The sequence below is a fragment of the Triturus cristatus genome, chromosome 7 (assembly GCF_964204655.1).
Source record: "Triturus cristatus chromosome 7, aTriCri1.1, whole genome shotgun sequence".
NCBI lineage: Eukaryota > Metazoa > Chordata > Amphibia > Caudata > Salamandridae > Triturus > Triturus cristatus.
This window is the reverse complement of record NC_140590.1, coordinates 1,291,311,996-1,291,330,181: the sequence shown is the minus strand read 5'-3', so window position 1 is coordinate 1,291,330,181 and position 18,186 is coordinate 1,291,311,996. Positions and strand designations below refer to the sequence as shown.

The 18,186-nt window shown below is 45.7% G+C and overlaps 1 protein-coding gene across 3 annotated transcripts in view; it reads left to right on the top strand.

The window, feature by feature from the left end:
- Window positions 1–18,186, top strand: part of LOC146811915 (sulfotransferase 1C4-like) — a 763,876-nt gene that overhangs the window by 510,647 nt on the left and 235,043 nt on the right. For all 3 annotated transcript variants that reach the window (XM_085618879.1, XM_085618878.1, XM_085618880.1), the window contains exons 4-5: window positions 3,397–3,494; window positions 4,095–4,221. In XM_085618879.1, coding sequence (XP_085475005.1) covers window positions 3,397–3,494; window positions 4,095–4,221 — 225 coding nt within the window. The remainder of the gene's footprint in view (window positions 1–3,396; window positions 3,495–4,094; window positions 4,222–18,186) is intronic.

Genomic DNA, 18,186 nt, shown 5'->3' with positions numbered 1-18,186 from the left:
AGCGCTCTGATACCTGATTGGATTCGGGTCAAGTTTGCGCTATATAAAACTCTGCAAAAAAAAAAGAAATTAGGAGGGGCGCTGAATGTCAGGGAGGGGGGAGGGGACGGGGTCTTACGACGGTGCAGAAAAAAGAACAATCAGGTATAGGAAGAAGGAAAGCTGATGAAGGGCAGTTATGGGAGGTTGGAGAAGTTTTTGAAAAGAAATGAAATGTGAATAAACAAGAGAGGGTCAGTAGTGTGTTGACGAGGGAGAAGAGAAGTGGGGGCAGTGCGATGAGGAGGGCTAGCAGCATTGCGAGAAGGAAGGGGAGCAGTGGCACGTGGAGGAAAAGGGAAAAGCAGTGCCACTAGGTGTTGGAGAGCAACAAAGGAGACGGTGGGGGGAACAATGGTTAGTCGGCGGGGTGAGGGAGCAACGGAGGTGCTTGAGACTGACCAGCTGCACGAAGAGGACGAAATTATTAGCAGAACTTTAAAAACCGTAACATGCTCCTTGGAAAATGCATTTACAGTGAAGAAATTTGTGAACGTGTTTGGGTTAAGTTTTAAGTGAACTTTACGTTACCCTTCGGTGAAGTTACTGGCCTTCTAAAAGATAAGAGAGCCAGACAGCAGAAAGAAATAAAACAAACGAAAAGGGCTTCAAAGGGACAACGGAGGAACGAGGCAAGTATAAAATAACAAGCAGGAAGTGGGATAAGGGAGGGGGTGGCAAATGATGAGCACTTTCGCGGCCGCTTTGATGTTCTCAGTGGCCGCACGGCTCACTGAGAACATCAAAGCGGCCGCGAAAGTGATCAGGCAGGCTGACAAATGGTGCGCGCGCCCGGCGCACATGCACTGTATTTGGAGGCCTGAAAAGCACTAGTCTGCACTTCCAAATCCCAGTTTACTAAAGCTCTCGCCAGAGCAGCACTAAAGCGCTGGCTCAGGCGAGACCTAAAAAGCACGATGCTTCGACCGCGCAGCGGGGGCGCGCCAACGGTGCGCCGAAGGCAGAGGCAAGCCCATTTTCTAACCCCACTTCCAGCTTGTGCTATAGCAGACATATGCTCCTGGAAAAAGGAACGGGTGCGAGCTGCCACTCCCCTCTTCCTCTTCCCCTTCATGTGGAGCCAATTAAAATGGGCTGCTTACAATGTGGCTGGGCTCCTTCTACTATAGAGACAGGGCCCATATCAAAGAGGGGGGTCTCAAGTAATTCCGGTCCCAGCGATGTCAATCAGTCTCAAGAGACTGATCAACTACGGGCCTTGCTTCTTAATACATGGTCCATGAAAAAACATGCCCTTAACATCTATGACCTATTAGTGGATAAAAGCCCTACTTTCTATTTCTAACGGAGACGTGACCTAGTGAGGCTTCAAATCCTACCATCACCTCTGAAGTACTCCACCAGGGCAAATTTTATCACTGAAACGGAGCTATTGGAAGGTTTGGAGGCCATAAAGGATGTTTTGGACAAGGGTGGCAAGGCCATATTGATATTATTGGACTTATCTGCAGCCTTTGATACCATCCCCCATGACCGACTCCTGTTGAGACTCCAGGAGTGCGGTTTTGGGGGTTCGGTACTCAACTGGTTTGCCTCCTTTCTAAAGGATCGCCAGCAAACAGTTTAGTCCCCGCCTTTTGCCGCCCCCATCCCCCTCTGGAGGTGGGAGTTCCTCAGGGTTCAATTCTGAGCCCAACTCTTTTTAATATATATATGACCCCCTTAGCGAATCTTGCAGAGGCCACAAATCAAAATTTGTATCGTATGGGGACGATACACAGCTGCTCTTTACCTGCAACAAAGACTCCGATTTAAAGGAGATGTGATTAATTCCTGTTTATCAGATGTGTTCTCCTGGCTCCAATCAAATCAACTTAAATGTAACTCTGTAAAATCGGAGATCATCTTTTTTGGCCGTCTCCGTAGCAACGTGTGGCGAAAATGGTGGCCAGTGGACATGTCCCCTCCCACAACCTCGGTAAAGACAGTTAAAAATTTAGGAGTGAAGCTGGATGATAATCTCTCCATGCAGGCCCAGATTCAGACAGTTGTTGGATCATGCTTCGGCATGTTGAAAATGCTAAAGCAGTTTCTGCCTCTTCTGACTATCACACACAGGAAAACGGTGGTCCAGGCACTGATTGTCTCCAGGCTGGACTACGTAAATGTCCTGTACCTAGGGCTACCGGAATATCTATTGGCACAGCTGCAGGTGGCTCAGAACGCAGCATTCAGAGCAATACTCATGGTTAGCCCGAGATCATGGATGTCTCCACATCTGAAATCCCGACATTGGCTGCCAGTTTGCAAGAGGATCCGTTTTAAAGCAATGGTCCTGGCATTTAAGGCTCTCCACGGCACAGGTGCCGTGTACATCAGGAAGAGAGTCCAGTTCTATTGCCCGCACCGAACACTGAGGTCTTCAACGACATAGTTGGCACGCACTCCTAAATATCACCGAGCACGGATAGGGGGACGCTCCTTTCAGGTGCAGGCGGCTCAACTCTGGAACACCCTGCCACTGGAACTAAGACAGATGCAGGACCTTCTTGGGAAGTCCCACTGTCCCCTGGAGAATTCCACTCACAGCAATGTTTCTATTTGCTTTTACATCAGACCAATGCAGACCCTGCCACCTAGTGGTGTAACACAGGCCCCAGCAGCCCATGCCGTGCATGGGGGGGGCAAGTTCCAGGGGGACCCCGTCAGCACATTACTCTGGTGGGAGAGCTCATGATTGAGTCCGAAGGGGGGTCCTCAACGTACCTTGCAGTGGGCCCCCTTAAGTTTCGTTACGCCAGTGCTGCCACCTACAGGAACAGCATAGGTACTCTAGAACGGTAACCATAAGAAGAGAGGGAATGATAGCAACCTTGAACAGCGCGGGAATCTGCAATGCACCGGGGATGATAGCCCCAAGACTACAACCTTAATTCCAAATTGCCAGCTATAGGAATTGTACCGAAATTCTGAGTACGCGAAACAGAGCGAAGGGTAGAAAAGCCGTGGGTCAGGAACAAATAGGTTGATGAAAAACAGTTACAACTATAAACTAATACCCAACTCATGCCAGTGTGTCAGGAAAAAGCAGCCAGCAAAAGGTGTGCTAATTCCTCTATTTCTATAGGAGATGGAACAAAACAAACAATCTCTGTCGACTGGACAGTGAGCGTTTTTGGTTAAGGCACATCTTCACAGAATGCTTAGACATAGGTTAGTACTGACATACTGGTATGGACATGAAGCAAGGTTTGGGAGCAGACTAGGGTTTGGTTCCAACTTTTCAATGAGCCTCCAGATAGTAATAACTAGTGGGTGGCTGGAGCAGAGATTACTGACATGGCCAATATCTGCTCAGTCTAATGAGGAATAAATGCTCCATTTTATCTTTCGCAGGCCTTGAGCTGGCAGAGGCGATGTCTCCTCCACGCATCATCAAAACACACCTTCCTGTCCAACTGGTCCCACTGTCCTTCTGGAAGCAGGGCTGCAAGGTGAGTGGGGTCAAGATGTCAAAGACTTCACTGGGTAACCAAGAATGTTATTAATGGGCTTAGTGATTAAGCTTCCCTTTAGAAGCAGTAGTTCTTGGATACTCTGTTGTTTACCAACCTTGAGTTTCTGCCTTAGTTGTAGCCTATACCGTGGAAGGTAAACGTTTTCTCATGGGGTAAAGCTGAGGTGTCAAGCAATGCCATGTAGCCTTCATGCATAGCATGAGCTCATGTCCCTTGGCTCTGGGGTACGTCATCAATTCATTGACCTTTTTCTCTGGGTATAATCAATAAATAGTCATAGGATCTAGAGTTCTAGCTTGACAGCCTCTCTGGACACCAACAACTTGTCCGCTCCAGACAGAGTCCTTGTAAAGTAGTAGATTATAGGGACGTCTAGGCCTTGTCTCCCTGTCCTAGATGAGAAGCGAAGCGTATCCTTAGCTGCAGGAGACACCTACACCATGAAGGAAGCTGATGCTTCCGCTGCTTCAGACCACCTTGAATTTGTCTTGTACCTTAGAGACACAAAATGTCAATTTAGGAAGACAAGGCAAGAGCTCTCATTGATACATTTAACCTCTGTCTACTTTGTTACAGGTCATCTATGTGGCTCGCAATCCCAAGGACAGCCTAGTATCCTATTACCACTTCCAGCGGATGAACTATGGGTTGCCAGCACCTGGAACCTGGAATGAATATTTTGATGCCTTTCTTGCTGGGGAGGGTAAGTTAGAGGCCATCAGTGTCAGGAGAGAAAGAGGGTGGGGCTTTATTATTAGACTCTGACAGGCAGGTGAGGGAGGCACTGTTCCTGATGAGGATACACCATGTCTACATGATACAATAAGATTTTCCACACCCTTGTTAGGAAGCAAAGGGTAAAGGAGGTAGTGGCGTTATCTACCAGAATGTAAAGTTGCCAATTGATGTAGCTCCCTAACATGGTCTTTCTTTTTCAGTGAGCTCTTGTGTTTTGACACCTTCCTGTATCATCAGTGAGGGTGGGGGCTTTCAATTATCTGCAGGTGGTCCTTTCATAATGCATTGGGGGCAACAGAAGTGTGTGAATTAGATACTGCTGCCCTTCCACCTGAGGTTCACATGGACATACTGATTTTAAGTAGCTGACTGAAGACATTATGAGGCACCCGGCACTGAAGGGTGTTCTGCAGCTCATGCCCCAACTCAATGCTGTTGGCTGGTGCCCTACTATGCTGGACTGAGACAAGAGTTTGGTGTAGACCAACCCAGCTGAATAGCATGGATGAGTGGTCTGGCAGTCTACAGCAACAGTTGACTAAGGCTAATATCTTGGTGGTACAGCAGTGAGAGTGACCAAAGGAAGCTGGATCGTGGAAAGACCCAGTGTCACGGACTCAGAGCCTTATGTGCTACGCTCCAACAGGGGTCAAACGAAGATCTCCATTGCCCACTTACTCCAGCTTGACCAGTGCGGCTAAAAGAAGCCCTGCAGAGGTGTATGGTCACTGCCTGCCACCAATATGTTTATACGAGATGAGGGATTAATGTTACAGAAGTAGCAGCATGTGTGCCCAGGGCCAGGAGACTTCCACAGAATCGGACTGTTGAATTGCTGGCACATATTTGGCTCCGGGGTTTGATTCATCTTCTGACTGTAATATTATGCGAATCTTTGCTCTAAGATGTGAAGAGTGCACCAAAGTCTTAAGTTGTAGTCTTTGTAAAGGAGGTTCTGAAGTATTGGTTTGTATTATCATGATTCATTGGAGAGATGATCATTACTCATTTATCTCCTAATTACACTTCTGGGTGCTGTAACTTACTTTCCCCAACTTCCTCCTACTGAGGGTCTTTGCCAATCTAGCTACCAACAGAGCATCTAGTTTTGTGCCTATTCCAACCCTGAGTGATCTAAACACTACGGATTGATGACCTAAATAACAGCATGAAACCATTCTTTGAGAAATTGGTTGTTGAACAGGTGACTTTAAAGGACCTCAAGGTTTTGTGTGGATGAGGGACTCCTCAGTGCCTTCTCCCCAGCCTGGAGCAACATCTCACCCATTCAGTGCTTAATTTGTAAAATATGAAGTGCAGGTGCTCAAATGTTTGCCGGAGGCCACACCTACTTTATATGGCTCCACCCACTTCCTCCACTGGCTCCACCCACTTTATTAGCTCCACCCACATCTTCAACTAGACACTGCTAAAAGTCAGATGTAATACCCAATCTGAATTTCAGCAAGGGAGTCTTCCTCATAGTAAGGTTCTGATAGGAGGTTCCCCTGCCCTGTGAAACATTTACAAAAGATTAAATCAAAAGTGCATTTAAAGCACAATTTTGGAATAAATTAGCTAAAATCACTAGAGCATTGAAAAGGGACAATTTTAGTGCTCTATGTGCCGATTTGGTGAAAGGACAATACTGGGGTATGCCATTTTTAACAGAGGCTATGAGTTCAAAGATACAATTTTTACATAGCGTATGTGACAAAATAAACCAAAATGTTCTGAAAACACTTTAAACAGGTAAACTGAATAAAATCATGCAGTCACTGTCACTTCCAGTGGACGAAGGGTTATTGTAGGGTTAATAAATAGTAGGGTATTCCGTTAAAGCGATTGCTTTTAGAGGAACAATAAAAAAAGATGATTACCAATTGGGCTAAGGAACCAGTGCCTACACATGTTGAGACTTTTTGTCCTCTTGTTGAAAATTGTTTTTCTAAATCATTTTGTTACAATCATACTTCAAATGGTGCTCTTATCACTCATCAGTCCAAACTCCACTCTCTTTAGGCAGTTCCACTATAAACTCCTGCGCAACAGTTAAGGCAGTTAATAACTCTCATACATGAGGTCTTCCAATTATAAAAACTGTTTCTAGGTGTTTGATATTACACAATAGCTTAGAATTAGGTTTAATTGCAATCCTGTTATATAACAGATGCAAAGAGAATAAGCAGTCTTCTTTCCACAACAGAATTTAAGAAAACAACTGTTACCTAAATAACAACTCTATTTAAGTTTAAAGAAATTTAAAGATTTTAATAATCATTTTGTAAACTTTGTTTTTATGTGCACCTGAGAGAGCACCTTTAACATGGGAAGGTGACCAAAACAGATAGCTTGCCAATTACCAGACTGGGTTTAGAACACCAAAAAGCTGTACTTGTTAAGCACATTATTTTTCATACGTACAGTCACCAACACACCCCCCAGGCACCTAAGTCTTATCACCACCATTGCTTCTCTTGCAAGCTTTCATACTCTATAATACTTAGTTGCAGCTTCAGTTTGCGAGAACAAAAAGGTATTTCCCTTATACGTCACTCTCAGTGCTGACCCATATCCTTTCTTGCACTAGGGCCCATGACACACTCCCTACATCACTATTGTTTAAGCATGCTAGTTTGTGTGTCTTGCCAGGCTATGCTGTGCACAGGTCTCATGTAACATTTTGCTATTTTATTATCCTTTGTTAAATGCAACTTTATGTATTTCTTAAGCACATGATTCTAGCTTGCATGATTTAGGCCACACCCCTAATTTGGATTTTCTGATCCAGTCAAACTCTGGGTACAGGAGAATGGAAAGGATGTGGCCTAAGGGCTAGAGCGGTCGACCTCAAAGCTGGGGAACCAGGTTCGATTCTCAGCAGGGACGCTCAACATCCTGTGATTCTGGGCAGATCACTTAATCTCCCTGTGCCAAACAAAAAAAATTAATGTGTCCATTTGTAATGCAACTGGTGCTCATGTAAGTTTGCTCCGATACCTTCAGGTCAAGCTCCCACTATATAAAACTCCAAACAATAAAACAAAAATCCCCAGTGCTTTACTGCGCGCACTTTCCACCAGCCGGAAGCAGATGGAAAACGTCCACACCAGGGCCTGGGATCAGGGAACCGCATGCAGGAATGGGCCTAGTAAGCCCAAGACCTACATGTTTTCCATGATGACAGGCTCGGTAACTTGTGAATACTGAAGTGGAGATACCTGCCGGAATCAATAACGTTGGCCTCTAGTTACTGTGGTGTACATACCACACTCGTCCTCTCCGTTTTTAAGCAGGCTTTGTAAATCACAAAATGTTATTGGTACAAAGGAAAATAAGTTTACTCTCGACCTGAAAATAGTTACTTGGCACTACACCAGCCATTTCAGCACAAATGCAAAGCTGCCACAAATCTTGCCCTTTGGAGTTTTTGGAAAGAAGCATGTTAGTTCTAAGTGCTTTATTGTAATTGTTATTTTATAATAATTTTTAGGAGTCAAGGGTTGACTGCACTCCGCAAAAACAATACAGGACCCGCATTCAGCAAATGTGTGAAAAACATATTGTGCAATAAGGTTTTTTCTGTGCTTTTAACATTTATTTTCTCGTTCTAACAACATTTTTGTTCTGAACTGACACATTTGGTTTTGCTTTGGTTTAGTTATGACTCTACATATCCCGCTCTAGAAATGTAATTTCTTTCGCACCTCACTTTTGTGGCACTTGTTAGGCGAAAACACACTGACACTGACAGACATCCAAGGCTCTAATAGGCAGATTTAAATCTAAAATTGCTCAATGGGCTAAAAGGATTCTTAAACACATCTATAAATACATCAAAGAGATGTCCCTCAGCGCCTTTGACAAGACGTCATTTAAGCTGCCCGGTGCCAATATTCCTATGTCTATAAACACTAGTAATGACCCGACAAACAAGCAACAATTCAATGATATGGCCGGGGCAGTCAGGTATGAACTTCGACATTGACTCCCTAAACAGCGCCGCCATTACTGTTGTGTAGTTCTTATAAATCTATATAAGATCTGCGTGTTTAGACAACATTCACTGCCAGCTTGGTATCCGAACTGATTCCAGATGCCCCCACTGAGTATGTTGGCCTGTATGCCAGCTAGCTCACAGTGCCACTAGAAACTCCTCTTATTAAGGAGGGAATAGTTCTTGGCAACTATCGAACATGACAACTCTGATCCCTCAGAATCCTGGAAACAGTGCAATACTTTTTGCTCAGTCACTCGTGCTCACTTAGTTTCAGAGATGTACACAGAATAAATGGTATGGACGTTTTCAATGAGCATTTATTGAACATTCTTCATTCTAGTGTAAAATAGGTGTGCTGAGACAATCATCAGACAATAACAGATATAAATGATTAGAAGCACTAGAAAAGAGAAAGGATGTGAAATCCCTAACATTTTGTTATAATCATGAATACAGACAGGTATATAAAATACAGGACAATAAAATGCGTACTCCTAAGATGCAATCCTAACTAGATGTGCCTAAGTGTACCTAGCATGTGTGTAGATGTTAAAGCCAAGAATCCATCTAGGATAAAGTCCACCCCATTACCTGAAGTGAAAGACTGTGGGACCCCGTCTTGGTCTCGAGTTGGACACCCCGTAAGAGATGTTCAGACCATTGCGAGCTGAAGTGTCTGCATGCAGGATTCTCAGCATCTCGCATCAGTGTGTCGGTATGGAGGTCGTGATCTCCTCTGACTATCTCAGCAAGATGTGATGTTTATATAGCTGAAGGTGTCCCCAGGGATTCTACCTTGCTGTGCCACTGTTGAACTTAGGATGATGTTGGAATGAACCTTGTACATAGTTATTATGCAGGAGATGCTAGTCCTGCTTATTTTCCGAGAATTCTGAATCCTCATGCATAATGTAGGAGCCTATTGGTCAGGGAAAACCCAGTGTTCTGTAAGGAGTACTGTAACTAGGTAAAAGGTCAGTCCTAGCGGCCCTTATGTATGTAATGTAGGGACAAATATAAGTGAAAGGTTGTGATGTTACCTAGGCCTATATCGGGGTGCCTATATGGAATATAACATGACCTTGGGCATATGTGAAACACAAAGGCCTTCTAGAGGCAGAACATGGATGTACTCCCACATATAAAAGCTTTATAGCTCATGGCAGAAACAAGAGGCTGGCCATTCCCAATGATTTACTTCTACAACATCCGCACCCTTAAGATCTATTTAAAATTCATGACACAGTCCTCCTACAGACAAAATGGCACCATAAAGATACATCAATGTTATTAAATTATCAAGCCTTGAAAAACACCCTAACGACCGTCGACTCATGCCACAACCATGCCCCCCACCAAAAAAGAGGCATTGCTTTGGCATGGGCCATCGCCACCCACCCACCCACGGCATATTGGCAATTTTGGCATCATGGAATGGCAGCTATGCTACGTTGCTACTACTAGTTACTTAACTTCTTCAGTACTGTACTGCAGCTCTGGTATGCTTGCTTATCTTTGGTTCTGGTTCGTTAGTGGTGGGCCCAGTGGGTGGCCGGGACACACACTGACTGCACTCACACCGCCTTGCTTAGGCTATTAACAATAACTGATTAGGCCTGGCCTGCCAGCCTGCCTGACCTGGTGCTGTTGCCAGTACTGGCGCAGCGCTACTGCTGCCAGTCCTCACGTCGTCATCGGACGGTCGGGTGAGGCCGCGCTGGCTGGTTTGAACGGCCGTTGGGGACTCAGTGGTGGGGTGTGGCCGTGCGGGTATGCTGGGGCGTGGACGCGTGGCAATGTGCACAATCTAAAAAAATCTGCGCTTCTGCCTGCTGCCGCACGGCCCCAACCCCCGCAGAACCAAAATCCAGCCTAAAATCAGTGTCCCACCCACCGGGCCAGCAACACTGTAATTGAACTAAGGGCCGCGGCCGCCACGCCATCAACAAGATTGAGACTGATATTCATTCATGAATCTCCATTCTCTTCTTGGCTCAGCCAGGGTAGGCCAAGCGGCTCGCTTATCACAGCTTTGCGCTGGAGTGGGACTGAGTCACTTTGGGACTCGGGAGACGCAGACAGGCAGTACTGCGGAGTGCGGATGAGAAGTTGTTGAAGTTGCACAACACAACACTCTGTGCCAGTACTGGTGAGGTAAATAATTAATATAAAAAATAAAAATCAATGACGTGTGTGGAGCAATGCGTGTAGACCTGGCACTGATAATGAAGTGTCGGTGCTAAGCACCGGAAAACACCTGCACAAATTAAGCACTGATCTCACCCAATCACTGCCAGAGAGATCAACTGAAGAGACCAAGAACCCAACCTTCAAACCTGCCTGGCACGTCAGCCACATTAATTTTCAGAACACTTCAATCTTGAGTGTTTCAGTTCTTGGTAGTACATCATAACCTAAACTCCTTTTTTGAAGGCAAAGACAAAGTTGAAATCGGGGACTTCTATATCTTCTGTTCTTGGAGTCAAATTCTAAATTTCTGGCAGATGGTACAGTCCACTTTTTCACAGAAGCTACTGCTGTCATGGACTGGATTGAGACAGTGAGATCCTTGTGATGGCCATAGTACTGTGCGGTGACCACAACTCAGGAACTTGGCGCATACCATGAGACACACAAATGATGGACAGAATGCTGAACAAATTAGACACTCCCCTTCCCCCAGTTAAGAGATCTGGATTAAATCCATCATTCTTTTGCTCACTATACCACCCCAGTTTGGAGCCAGCCATATACAAATCAGTCTTGGCCCTGCTCCTCAGGGGAACCTTCCAGCCCTAACTGCCAAGCCAGATCCTCCGTGGACCAGAAACCAGCATCCTGGCACGGGTTTCGGGGTATCACCCCTTATCAGCCAGGCTAGCTTGAATCCAGTGGCACAGTGAGTTCGGTCCCAGGATGCTTTTTTCTGGTACAGGGAGGACCAGGCATGGTAGCATGGGCTGGACTGTTCCTATGGGGATCAGGGTCAAGACTGATTTGCATATGGCTGGTTTTAAACTGGAATGGCATGGTGGGCAAAAAAACGATATCTCTGTACTGGGGGTGAATGTTTGACATTGTTCAGCATCTCATCCATCAATTGTTCTTTTTGCATTTGTCACCCCGAGTGGGACAGGTATGCACCAACGTGGGTCCCATGCTCACCATGCCACTGGTTTCAACCTAGCCTGGCTAAGAGGTGATGCCCTGAAACCGGTCCCAGGATGATTGTTTACGATCCAGGGAGGACCTTGACTGGCAATTTGGGCTGGCCTGTTCTCATGGGGAGCAGGGTCAAGACTGATTTGGCTGGGTTTAAAGTGGAATGGCTAAGAATTACAGATTTAGGCCCAGATCTCTGTACTGGGGGATGAATGTTTGATATTGCATGGCATTCTGTCCATCATTTGTTCTTTTTGCATACCAGGAGACACCAAAGAAACCTTCCATTGGCCAAAGCAAGGGTGATGCCACTGTACAATAGACCAATTCCTACACAGGTCTCTCCCAAGAGTCCCCTCCCAACCCTATTAGAATATGTTAATACCTGAACAACTGGTACAGACTTTGTGTCAGAGGTATATTTTGAGTGAGATTTTGTGGGGTCTGTCATGCCAATGGCAGCATATTAGATTAACTCAGGTTATGATGCCATACTGACCCTTCCTTCCCTATTTCATAGCACAGTTTAGCAGTTGACGTCTATTAAGGACCCAACACTATCTGAGGTGCGACTTGAAAGAATAAATTACCTGCTGCTGAGCTGGAGCACTTACCCTGATGGGACCAAGGCCCTGCTGCTCAGTGGGTTCCTTACCTGCATTTCTTATCTACATCCACCAATATTTACATGTGATCAACTCCTCCTAATATCGTAATAGCACATGTAGAGGTGATTAAGTAACTGAGTGACTGTCTATTTAAAGTGATCAGATATGTAATGAGTATGTAAACATATTGGAAAGGACCTGCGCAGTTTTGCAGGAAATGCACATAGCTAAGGAGAAACACAGATTACAGAAAAAGAAGGGTAAGGTTTACAACTAGATTGAAGAGATAACTGGTACTTAGCAGTCATTGGAAGACTAGACTTAATTATTGTGATGTTGCTGTGTGTACAAACTCCCAATATTAAACCACTGCAATTCTTGGCCCCAATAGCAACCAATCTGTTTGTTAAATAGTCCATGTCTCACTTGGGGGAGGAGACTAAAATTCTGTCTCTGATGTTTTGGTGGATAGATCCCATCCTTCCCTGGCAACACCACCTAGCTTGAATGTGGTGAAAGGGTTCAATGCATGTTTGGTCAGTTGAAAACCATATGACTTGTGATGCACCCCTATGTGAGGGACTTCTTACTTTATTTCCCAACCCATTCCCTACACAAGTTTAAACCGGTTCATTAGTACACACCAACTATTATGCTCATTTCAACATTTGGAATACCTGTATAAAATGTTGTCTGATCTTTATCCATTATTTCTGACTATCAGCTTGGGGGTGGGGTGGTGTGGGGAGTGAGGCAATGTGGTGGTGGGGGATTGAGGGCACCCAGACACACCAGAGAGCCACCAAGCAGGACCGATGTCCCTGGAGACCGGTCAATGGAAGAACCAAGTGTAAGCCGCAGCTAGTGCGAACCGCTTCTCTCTCCAATGCTTCCTAGTGCAACCGTCCAGTCCCAAGCGTCGGAAGTTCAAGTCAGACGGCATCCCTGCTCCCAACTGCAGATGCCACGGGTGAAGAACAGCCTCAGCAAGGCGCAGATATGGGCTGCGAAGTCCTTCCAGTCCTCCTCAATTCATGAGGTCACCGAAAATCAAGAGATTGCCGCCTGTTTGCCCAACTACCATGTTCATCATACAACGTGCATCATCACCAAGAACATCAAAGGGGCACCGTACCACCAGTGTGGATCCAACCACTCAAAACAGCCGGAATCCAATGAGGCATTCCTGACTTGGTGGGACGTATTCCACCCAGGAACATTCTGTGTGTCCCCGTGAACCGGAAGTCTGTCGAAGAAGAGCGTTCCCGACTATTGGACCATCCACCCTTGGGGTTACACAAGGCTTGGATGTGGCCCTGTTGGGAGTTCCGCAGCGACCTCTCGGCGCGGCCTAGGAAAGGCCCGCACAGCCCACGTGGTCATGTGGCAATCCTGGGGCAAGGGCCTTAATAGAATTCCTGTGAGAGGGGAATACGGATCGAAGAGATGCGTCGGCGGCAGCTCCATGACAGGCACCGGGACGCACGGAGGTCACAGATGAAGACTGGTCACCCATAGACCATCTGAGGAAGGCATAGAACCTGAGCCCTTATAGCGAGAACACCCAGACTGAGACACCATCCTCTGCGGCTACATGAGCTACTTGGCAGTGGTCCTGTTGGCAGTTCCTCAGCGACGCCTTTGTGCAGCATACACGAAGCCCGCACAGTCCACATGGTCCCATGTCAGCCCAGCAGGAAGGCCCTCCAGAAAACTCCAGTGAGAGAGGAGTCCAGGCAAGAGAGGCAAGTCTGAAGCTGCTCGGCTATTGGGAACTGGAAAGATCTTCAAGTACGTTGCCTCCAAGGAAGGGCCTCATCCACCATGGTCATCCTCGATAGCTGTAGGTTGGTTGTCCACAGGAACCTGAGCACCTGCAAGATCTCCAAAGTGGACTTCATTACTGCTCCAGATGCACTGATATTAGAACTATGTAAATAGACTTCCACACTGCGAGACCAGGCCTGTCTACATCGTCAAGGTGGACTAAAGCATCCTGACCATGTGTCCAAAGTTACAGCGCTTCCTGGCAGATGGCCTGAAGAGACTCAATTGGTGCTGTGTATTGCTTATTCATTTTCCTTATAGGTTGGACTTTTGTTTGTTACACGTTCTAGTGTTCTGCCAGTGTAATACACCCACACTAACACCCACACATCACAGGCGTCAACGGTCAGGTGACCCTGCTAATAAAAGGGGCCGGGCACACGTGCCCTGGGCCAGTTCCAGTAGCCAGTTACGGTGTGTCTGTGTCCCTGTTTAGTAGCATGTGGGCCCAGGGCCCACAACACTACACTAATGTGCTCAAATTTTCTATTCTTGTTGAATGGCCCTTTTCAATACCCCCTTGGGTCTCTCAGATAAAACATATCTCCAGGGTATAGCAAATAAGTAAATGTGCATTCTGTGTCATGGCTTTGCATGTATTGTCTTGCTTTGGACTAGTTTTGACACGATTATTGTGCACCAAACACTTCGAAACCCCATTTTGTCTAAAACGATGAAACATATACCTTAACACTGTTTCCATGTTCTCCTATTAGTTAACGTCCTTTTCTGCCTACTTGATGTAATGATCCATTTACAAAACAATATATTTGCTTTGTTCTCCTCATAAGTGAATAGTACTAACTACAGCAAACATAACAATCTCCTAAAATATGCGAAGGCATGCCAAAGGCGCCAATGATGGGCAGAGTTTTGTGACATTTGAGGTGTAAACCGAACCTTTATATCCTCATACTGGGTACAGCTCTGCCTCACACCTCCTCCCTAAATCACCCTCCCACAACTCTCTCGTTCTCTCTCACACCACTGCCTCACTCCCACACACACTAATCCAGCATTTATCATATTACTTCGCTTCATATCTTTCTGCACAATTTCAATACCATAACTTTTCAAATAATAACAACAAACATACATTCCCCTCCTCTTCTTTCACTATCTTCTACATACACAACCGCAGCCTCTTTATGCGTCTATAACATTCTTTCCTTTCTACCTGTCTTTCTCACACACTGTTTATACTACTTAATCTACAATTCATTCACCACTTTATACTCAAACTACGGATCCCTCTGATTCTTACTTTCGATCTATTTTATATACCTCTCACCTCTATCTATTCACCATACAACGTATTTACAATACACACATGCACTACACACCACACAATTCAATCCCACACAATCCCACAACTAACAAGCCCAATTCAAACCACATAATTCCACTACAAACATCATACATCCACTGCACTACAAACAACTGAACATAAATAAGAAACAATATCATTTAAAATGCCAATAACTAAAATGTTCACAAATGCGAGACCAATTGCATTGCAAATGTTTGTTTAGCTTATACCCAACTGCTCCCTGTTTCGTCTACCCTCACACCTGCTCTCCTGCCCTTGGTTCTTATCTGAGTCCTACCCGCCCCGTCTCTGTTTCTTCTCCCCGACGTGACCTAAGGGAAAAGTGATATGAGGCAGCCGTTTTCTGGCGTTTTTTCTAATGATTCTATTAACCGCTCCAACTCCCTTCGCCACACCCATACAACTGCCAAAGCCAACAGCGCGACGATGGACGAGATATATTGGCGTTGCCAGTGCTTGTTTGTCATTTTTTAATCACTTTATTATTCCTCCTTTGACATTAACGCGATTCATTATGAAGCTCAACTATTTTACTATTACGTCCCCAACACGAAGTTATAACATACATGAAATGTTATTCATGACTTATTTTGCATTATATTAATTTCAGTGGTAGCATTCAAATGTGTTAAATGTGACAATAAACCCTATTTATTTCACATTGTTTTCATTTAACATTGCGTTCGGATCTACGGCTTACATTCACTTGATTCCAAAATATAAATCTGTTCAACTGTCTAAACTTTGTAATATGCCAATTTACATCATTAATTGAGAGTGCACTGCTAACGTGTAGTGGCAGCCGCCAAGAACAAAGGGTGGTGGCACGGGTGGAGGGGGGCACGATTGGGAGAACGAGCGTGGAGGGGGGGGACCGAGTAATAATAATGAAAACAATCATTGGCATAGCCAATAGGTCTCGCCTTGGGACCTTATAAGTGTTTAGCCATGCAACAGTTAAATAACTAAATACTTATAAGGTCCCAAAAGCGAGACCTATTGGCTATGCCAAGCGGCCGTTTGGTCGTTAAAGTGATTGCGATCGCAATCACGATCAAAAATAAAAGCGGCCATGCGGCCGCGAAAGTGAAAGTAATCGCGGTAAAGCGCGGCGCGCGCACCCTCGCACATGCATTGTAGATCTAGGCTGGCCTGGTAGCACTTTTTGGAGCCCTCACAATAAGTCTTGCCAGACCAGCGCATGCACTGGGAGAGGCGAGACCTAAAAACGTACCTGCCGCCGCCTGCCGCCTGCCGCCTGCCGCCTCCAGCGTCACTTCGCCCCTGCTGGGCTCTTCACAAGTCCCAGCAGCCCCCAGTACAGACACCCAACCAATCACTGTGCTGCACAGCAGCACAGGGATTTGTCTGATGGGCTGAATAGACGCCCTGCTCAGACCAGGGAGTCTGTGGGGGTTTCCCCAGCCTGGCTGCATGGAGAAACCTAAGTGTGCATGTGTGTTTTGTCCGGCCTGGCCAAACAGACATGAGCATTAGGGCGTGCACAAGCACTCCTCCTCCACCCGCCTATGCCCCACCCCTCATGCACAAGCTGGCAAACGAAAAATAAAACGATGCTAAAATATCCCTTTGTTTTTCGTTTGCTGGCTCTGCGCCAGGCAGTAGGGTGACCCTCCTCTGCCATTGCGGAGGAGCCGCAACTGACAATGTGGTATGTGGAAATCCTTATATTTTTCATTCAAGTGGAACAAAAAAGTGACAGTGCATTGAACCTATGATTATGATTTATGATCCTAATAAACAGTGGATTTATTCCTGTTCTTAATTCATTAGTTACCATAATACTGGTTAAAGTGCTACTTTGATGTGCAAAACTCTGCAATAAAGTTCCGAAATTTGACATCCCTGTGTGAATAGGAGAGCAATAAAGTGACAAAGCTTCCAAGTAAATCGATATGGTAATACTGATTGAAGTGCTACTGCAATGTGCACATTTTGCAATTGGAAATCCTAATTTGACGTCACCGTGATACAACAAGAGCAATAAAGGGACAGTCAATTAAATCGATATTGACAGATATTATAGCCAGCAAAGTGCTACGGCAATGTGCAATATTCCGCAATAAAGTTCCTAATGACATGTTATCATGTTACAAGAGGAGTAATAGAGTGACAATGCATTGAATGAATTATTCTCCAACTGCTACTGCACAAGTAGTTAATTTCATCCTATTACTCGGTTTGCCAAGTCTATTCATTTAGACAATTTCACAACTTTCACAACAAGTATTGGCAAAGCCAATAGGTCTGGCATTAGCCGTCACCCTTTTGACAATCCTTATTTTGTTCTCTCAGGGTTCTTGAAAACCCTATTATTAAAGAAGCTGCTGGACTCTAATCAATCTAAAGGATAAAAAATAAAAAATAGCTAGGTAAAAATATTTTTAGTCTCAAAACAGTACAAATTGCTATAGAAGTCCCAAGCACGGAAGGGAACTACTTTGGGGCCGATTCCGATCTGGGTCGGAAGGGCACCGAACGCAATCCGCCCTGAAAAACTACGAGCCGTATGTGTGTTTTCCGCCCGACTTGTACAGCTGTACGAGCGAGCAAGTACGATGCGAGCTACGTGAAATTCACCGACCGAGTCGTTTCCGGGTCCGAACCGCTCCGTACGTCTCGTCGTAAGCTAACCGTGGAGTGCAATGGATGCGATTTATGACCGAGCCAGTACGATGCACGCATCGGACAGCCTGTGCGAGCCGTAGTGTCCGGCTTGCAAAACGTACGGGCGGTTGCCTTTGGGGGTCCGCGTCCGACCCCCTGTCACCCGTGAGACGTATCCATTGAGTCAATGGGAGCCCATGTACGCGTCGTACGACCGGCTCCCATTGACTTCTATGGGAGTCCGACCGAACCGAGTCCGGCAGCATACAGCCGCATCGTACTCGCTCGGTCGGACTGCGGGACTCCGGCTCGGTCGGAGTGCTTTCCGAACCGGATCGGAATCGGCACCTCAGTGTGTGGATGTGCTACTTGTGA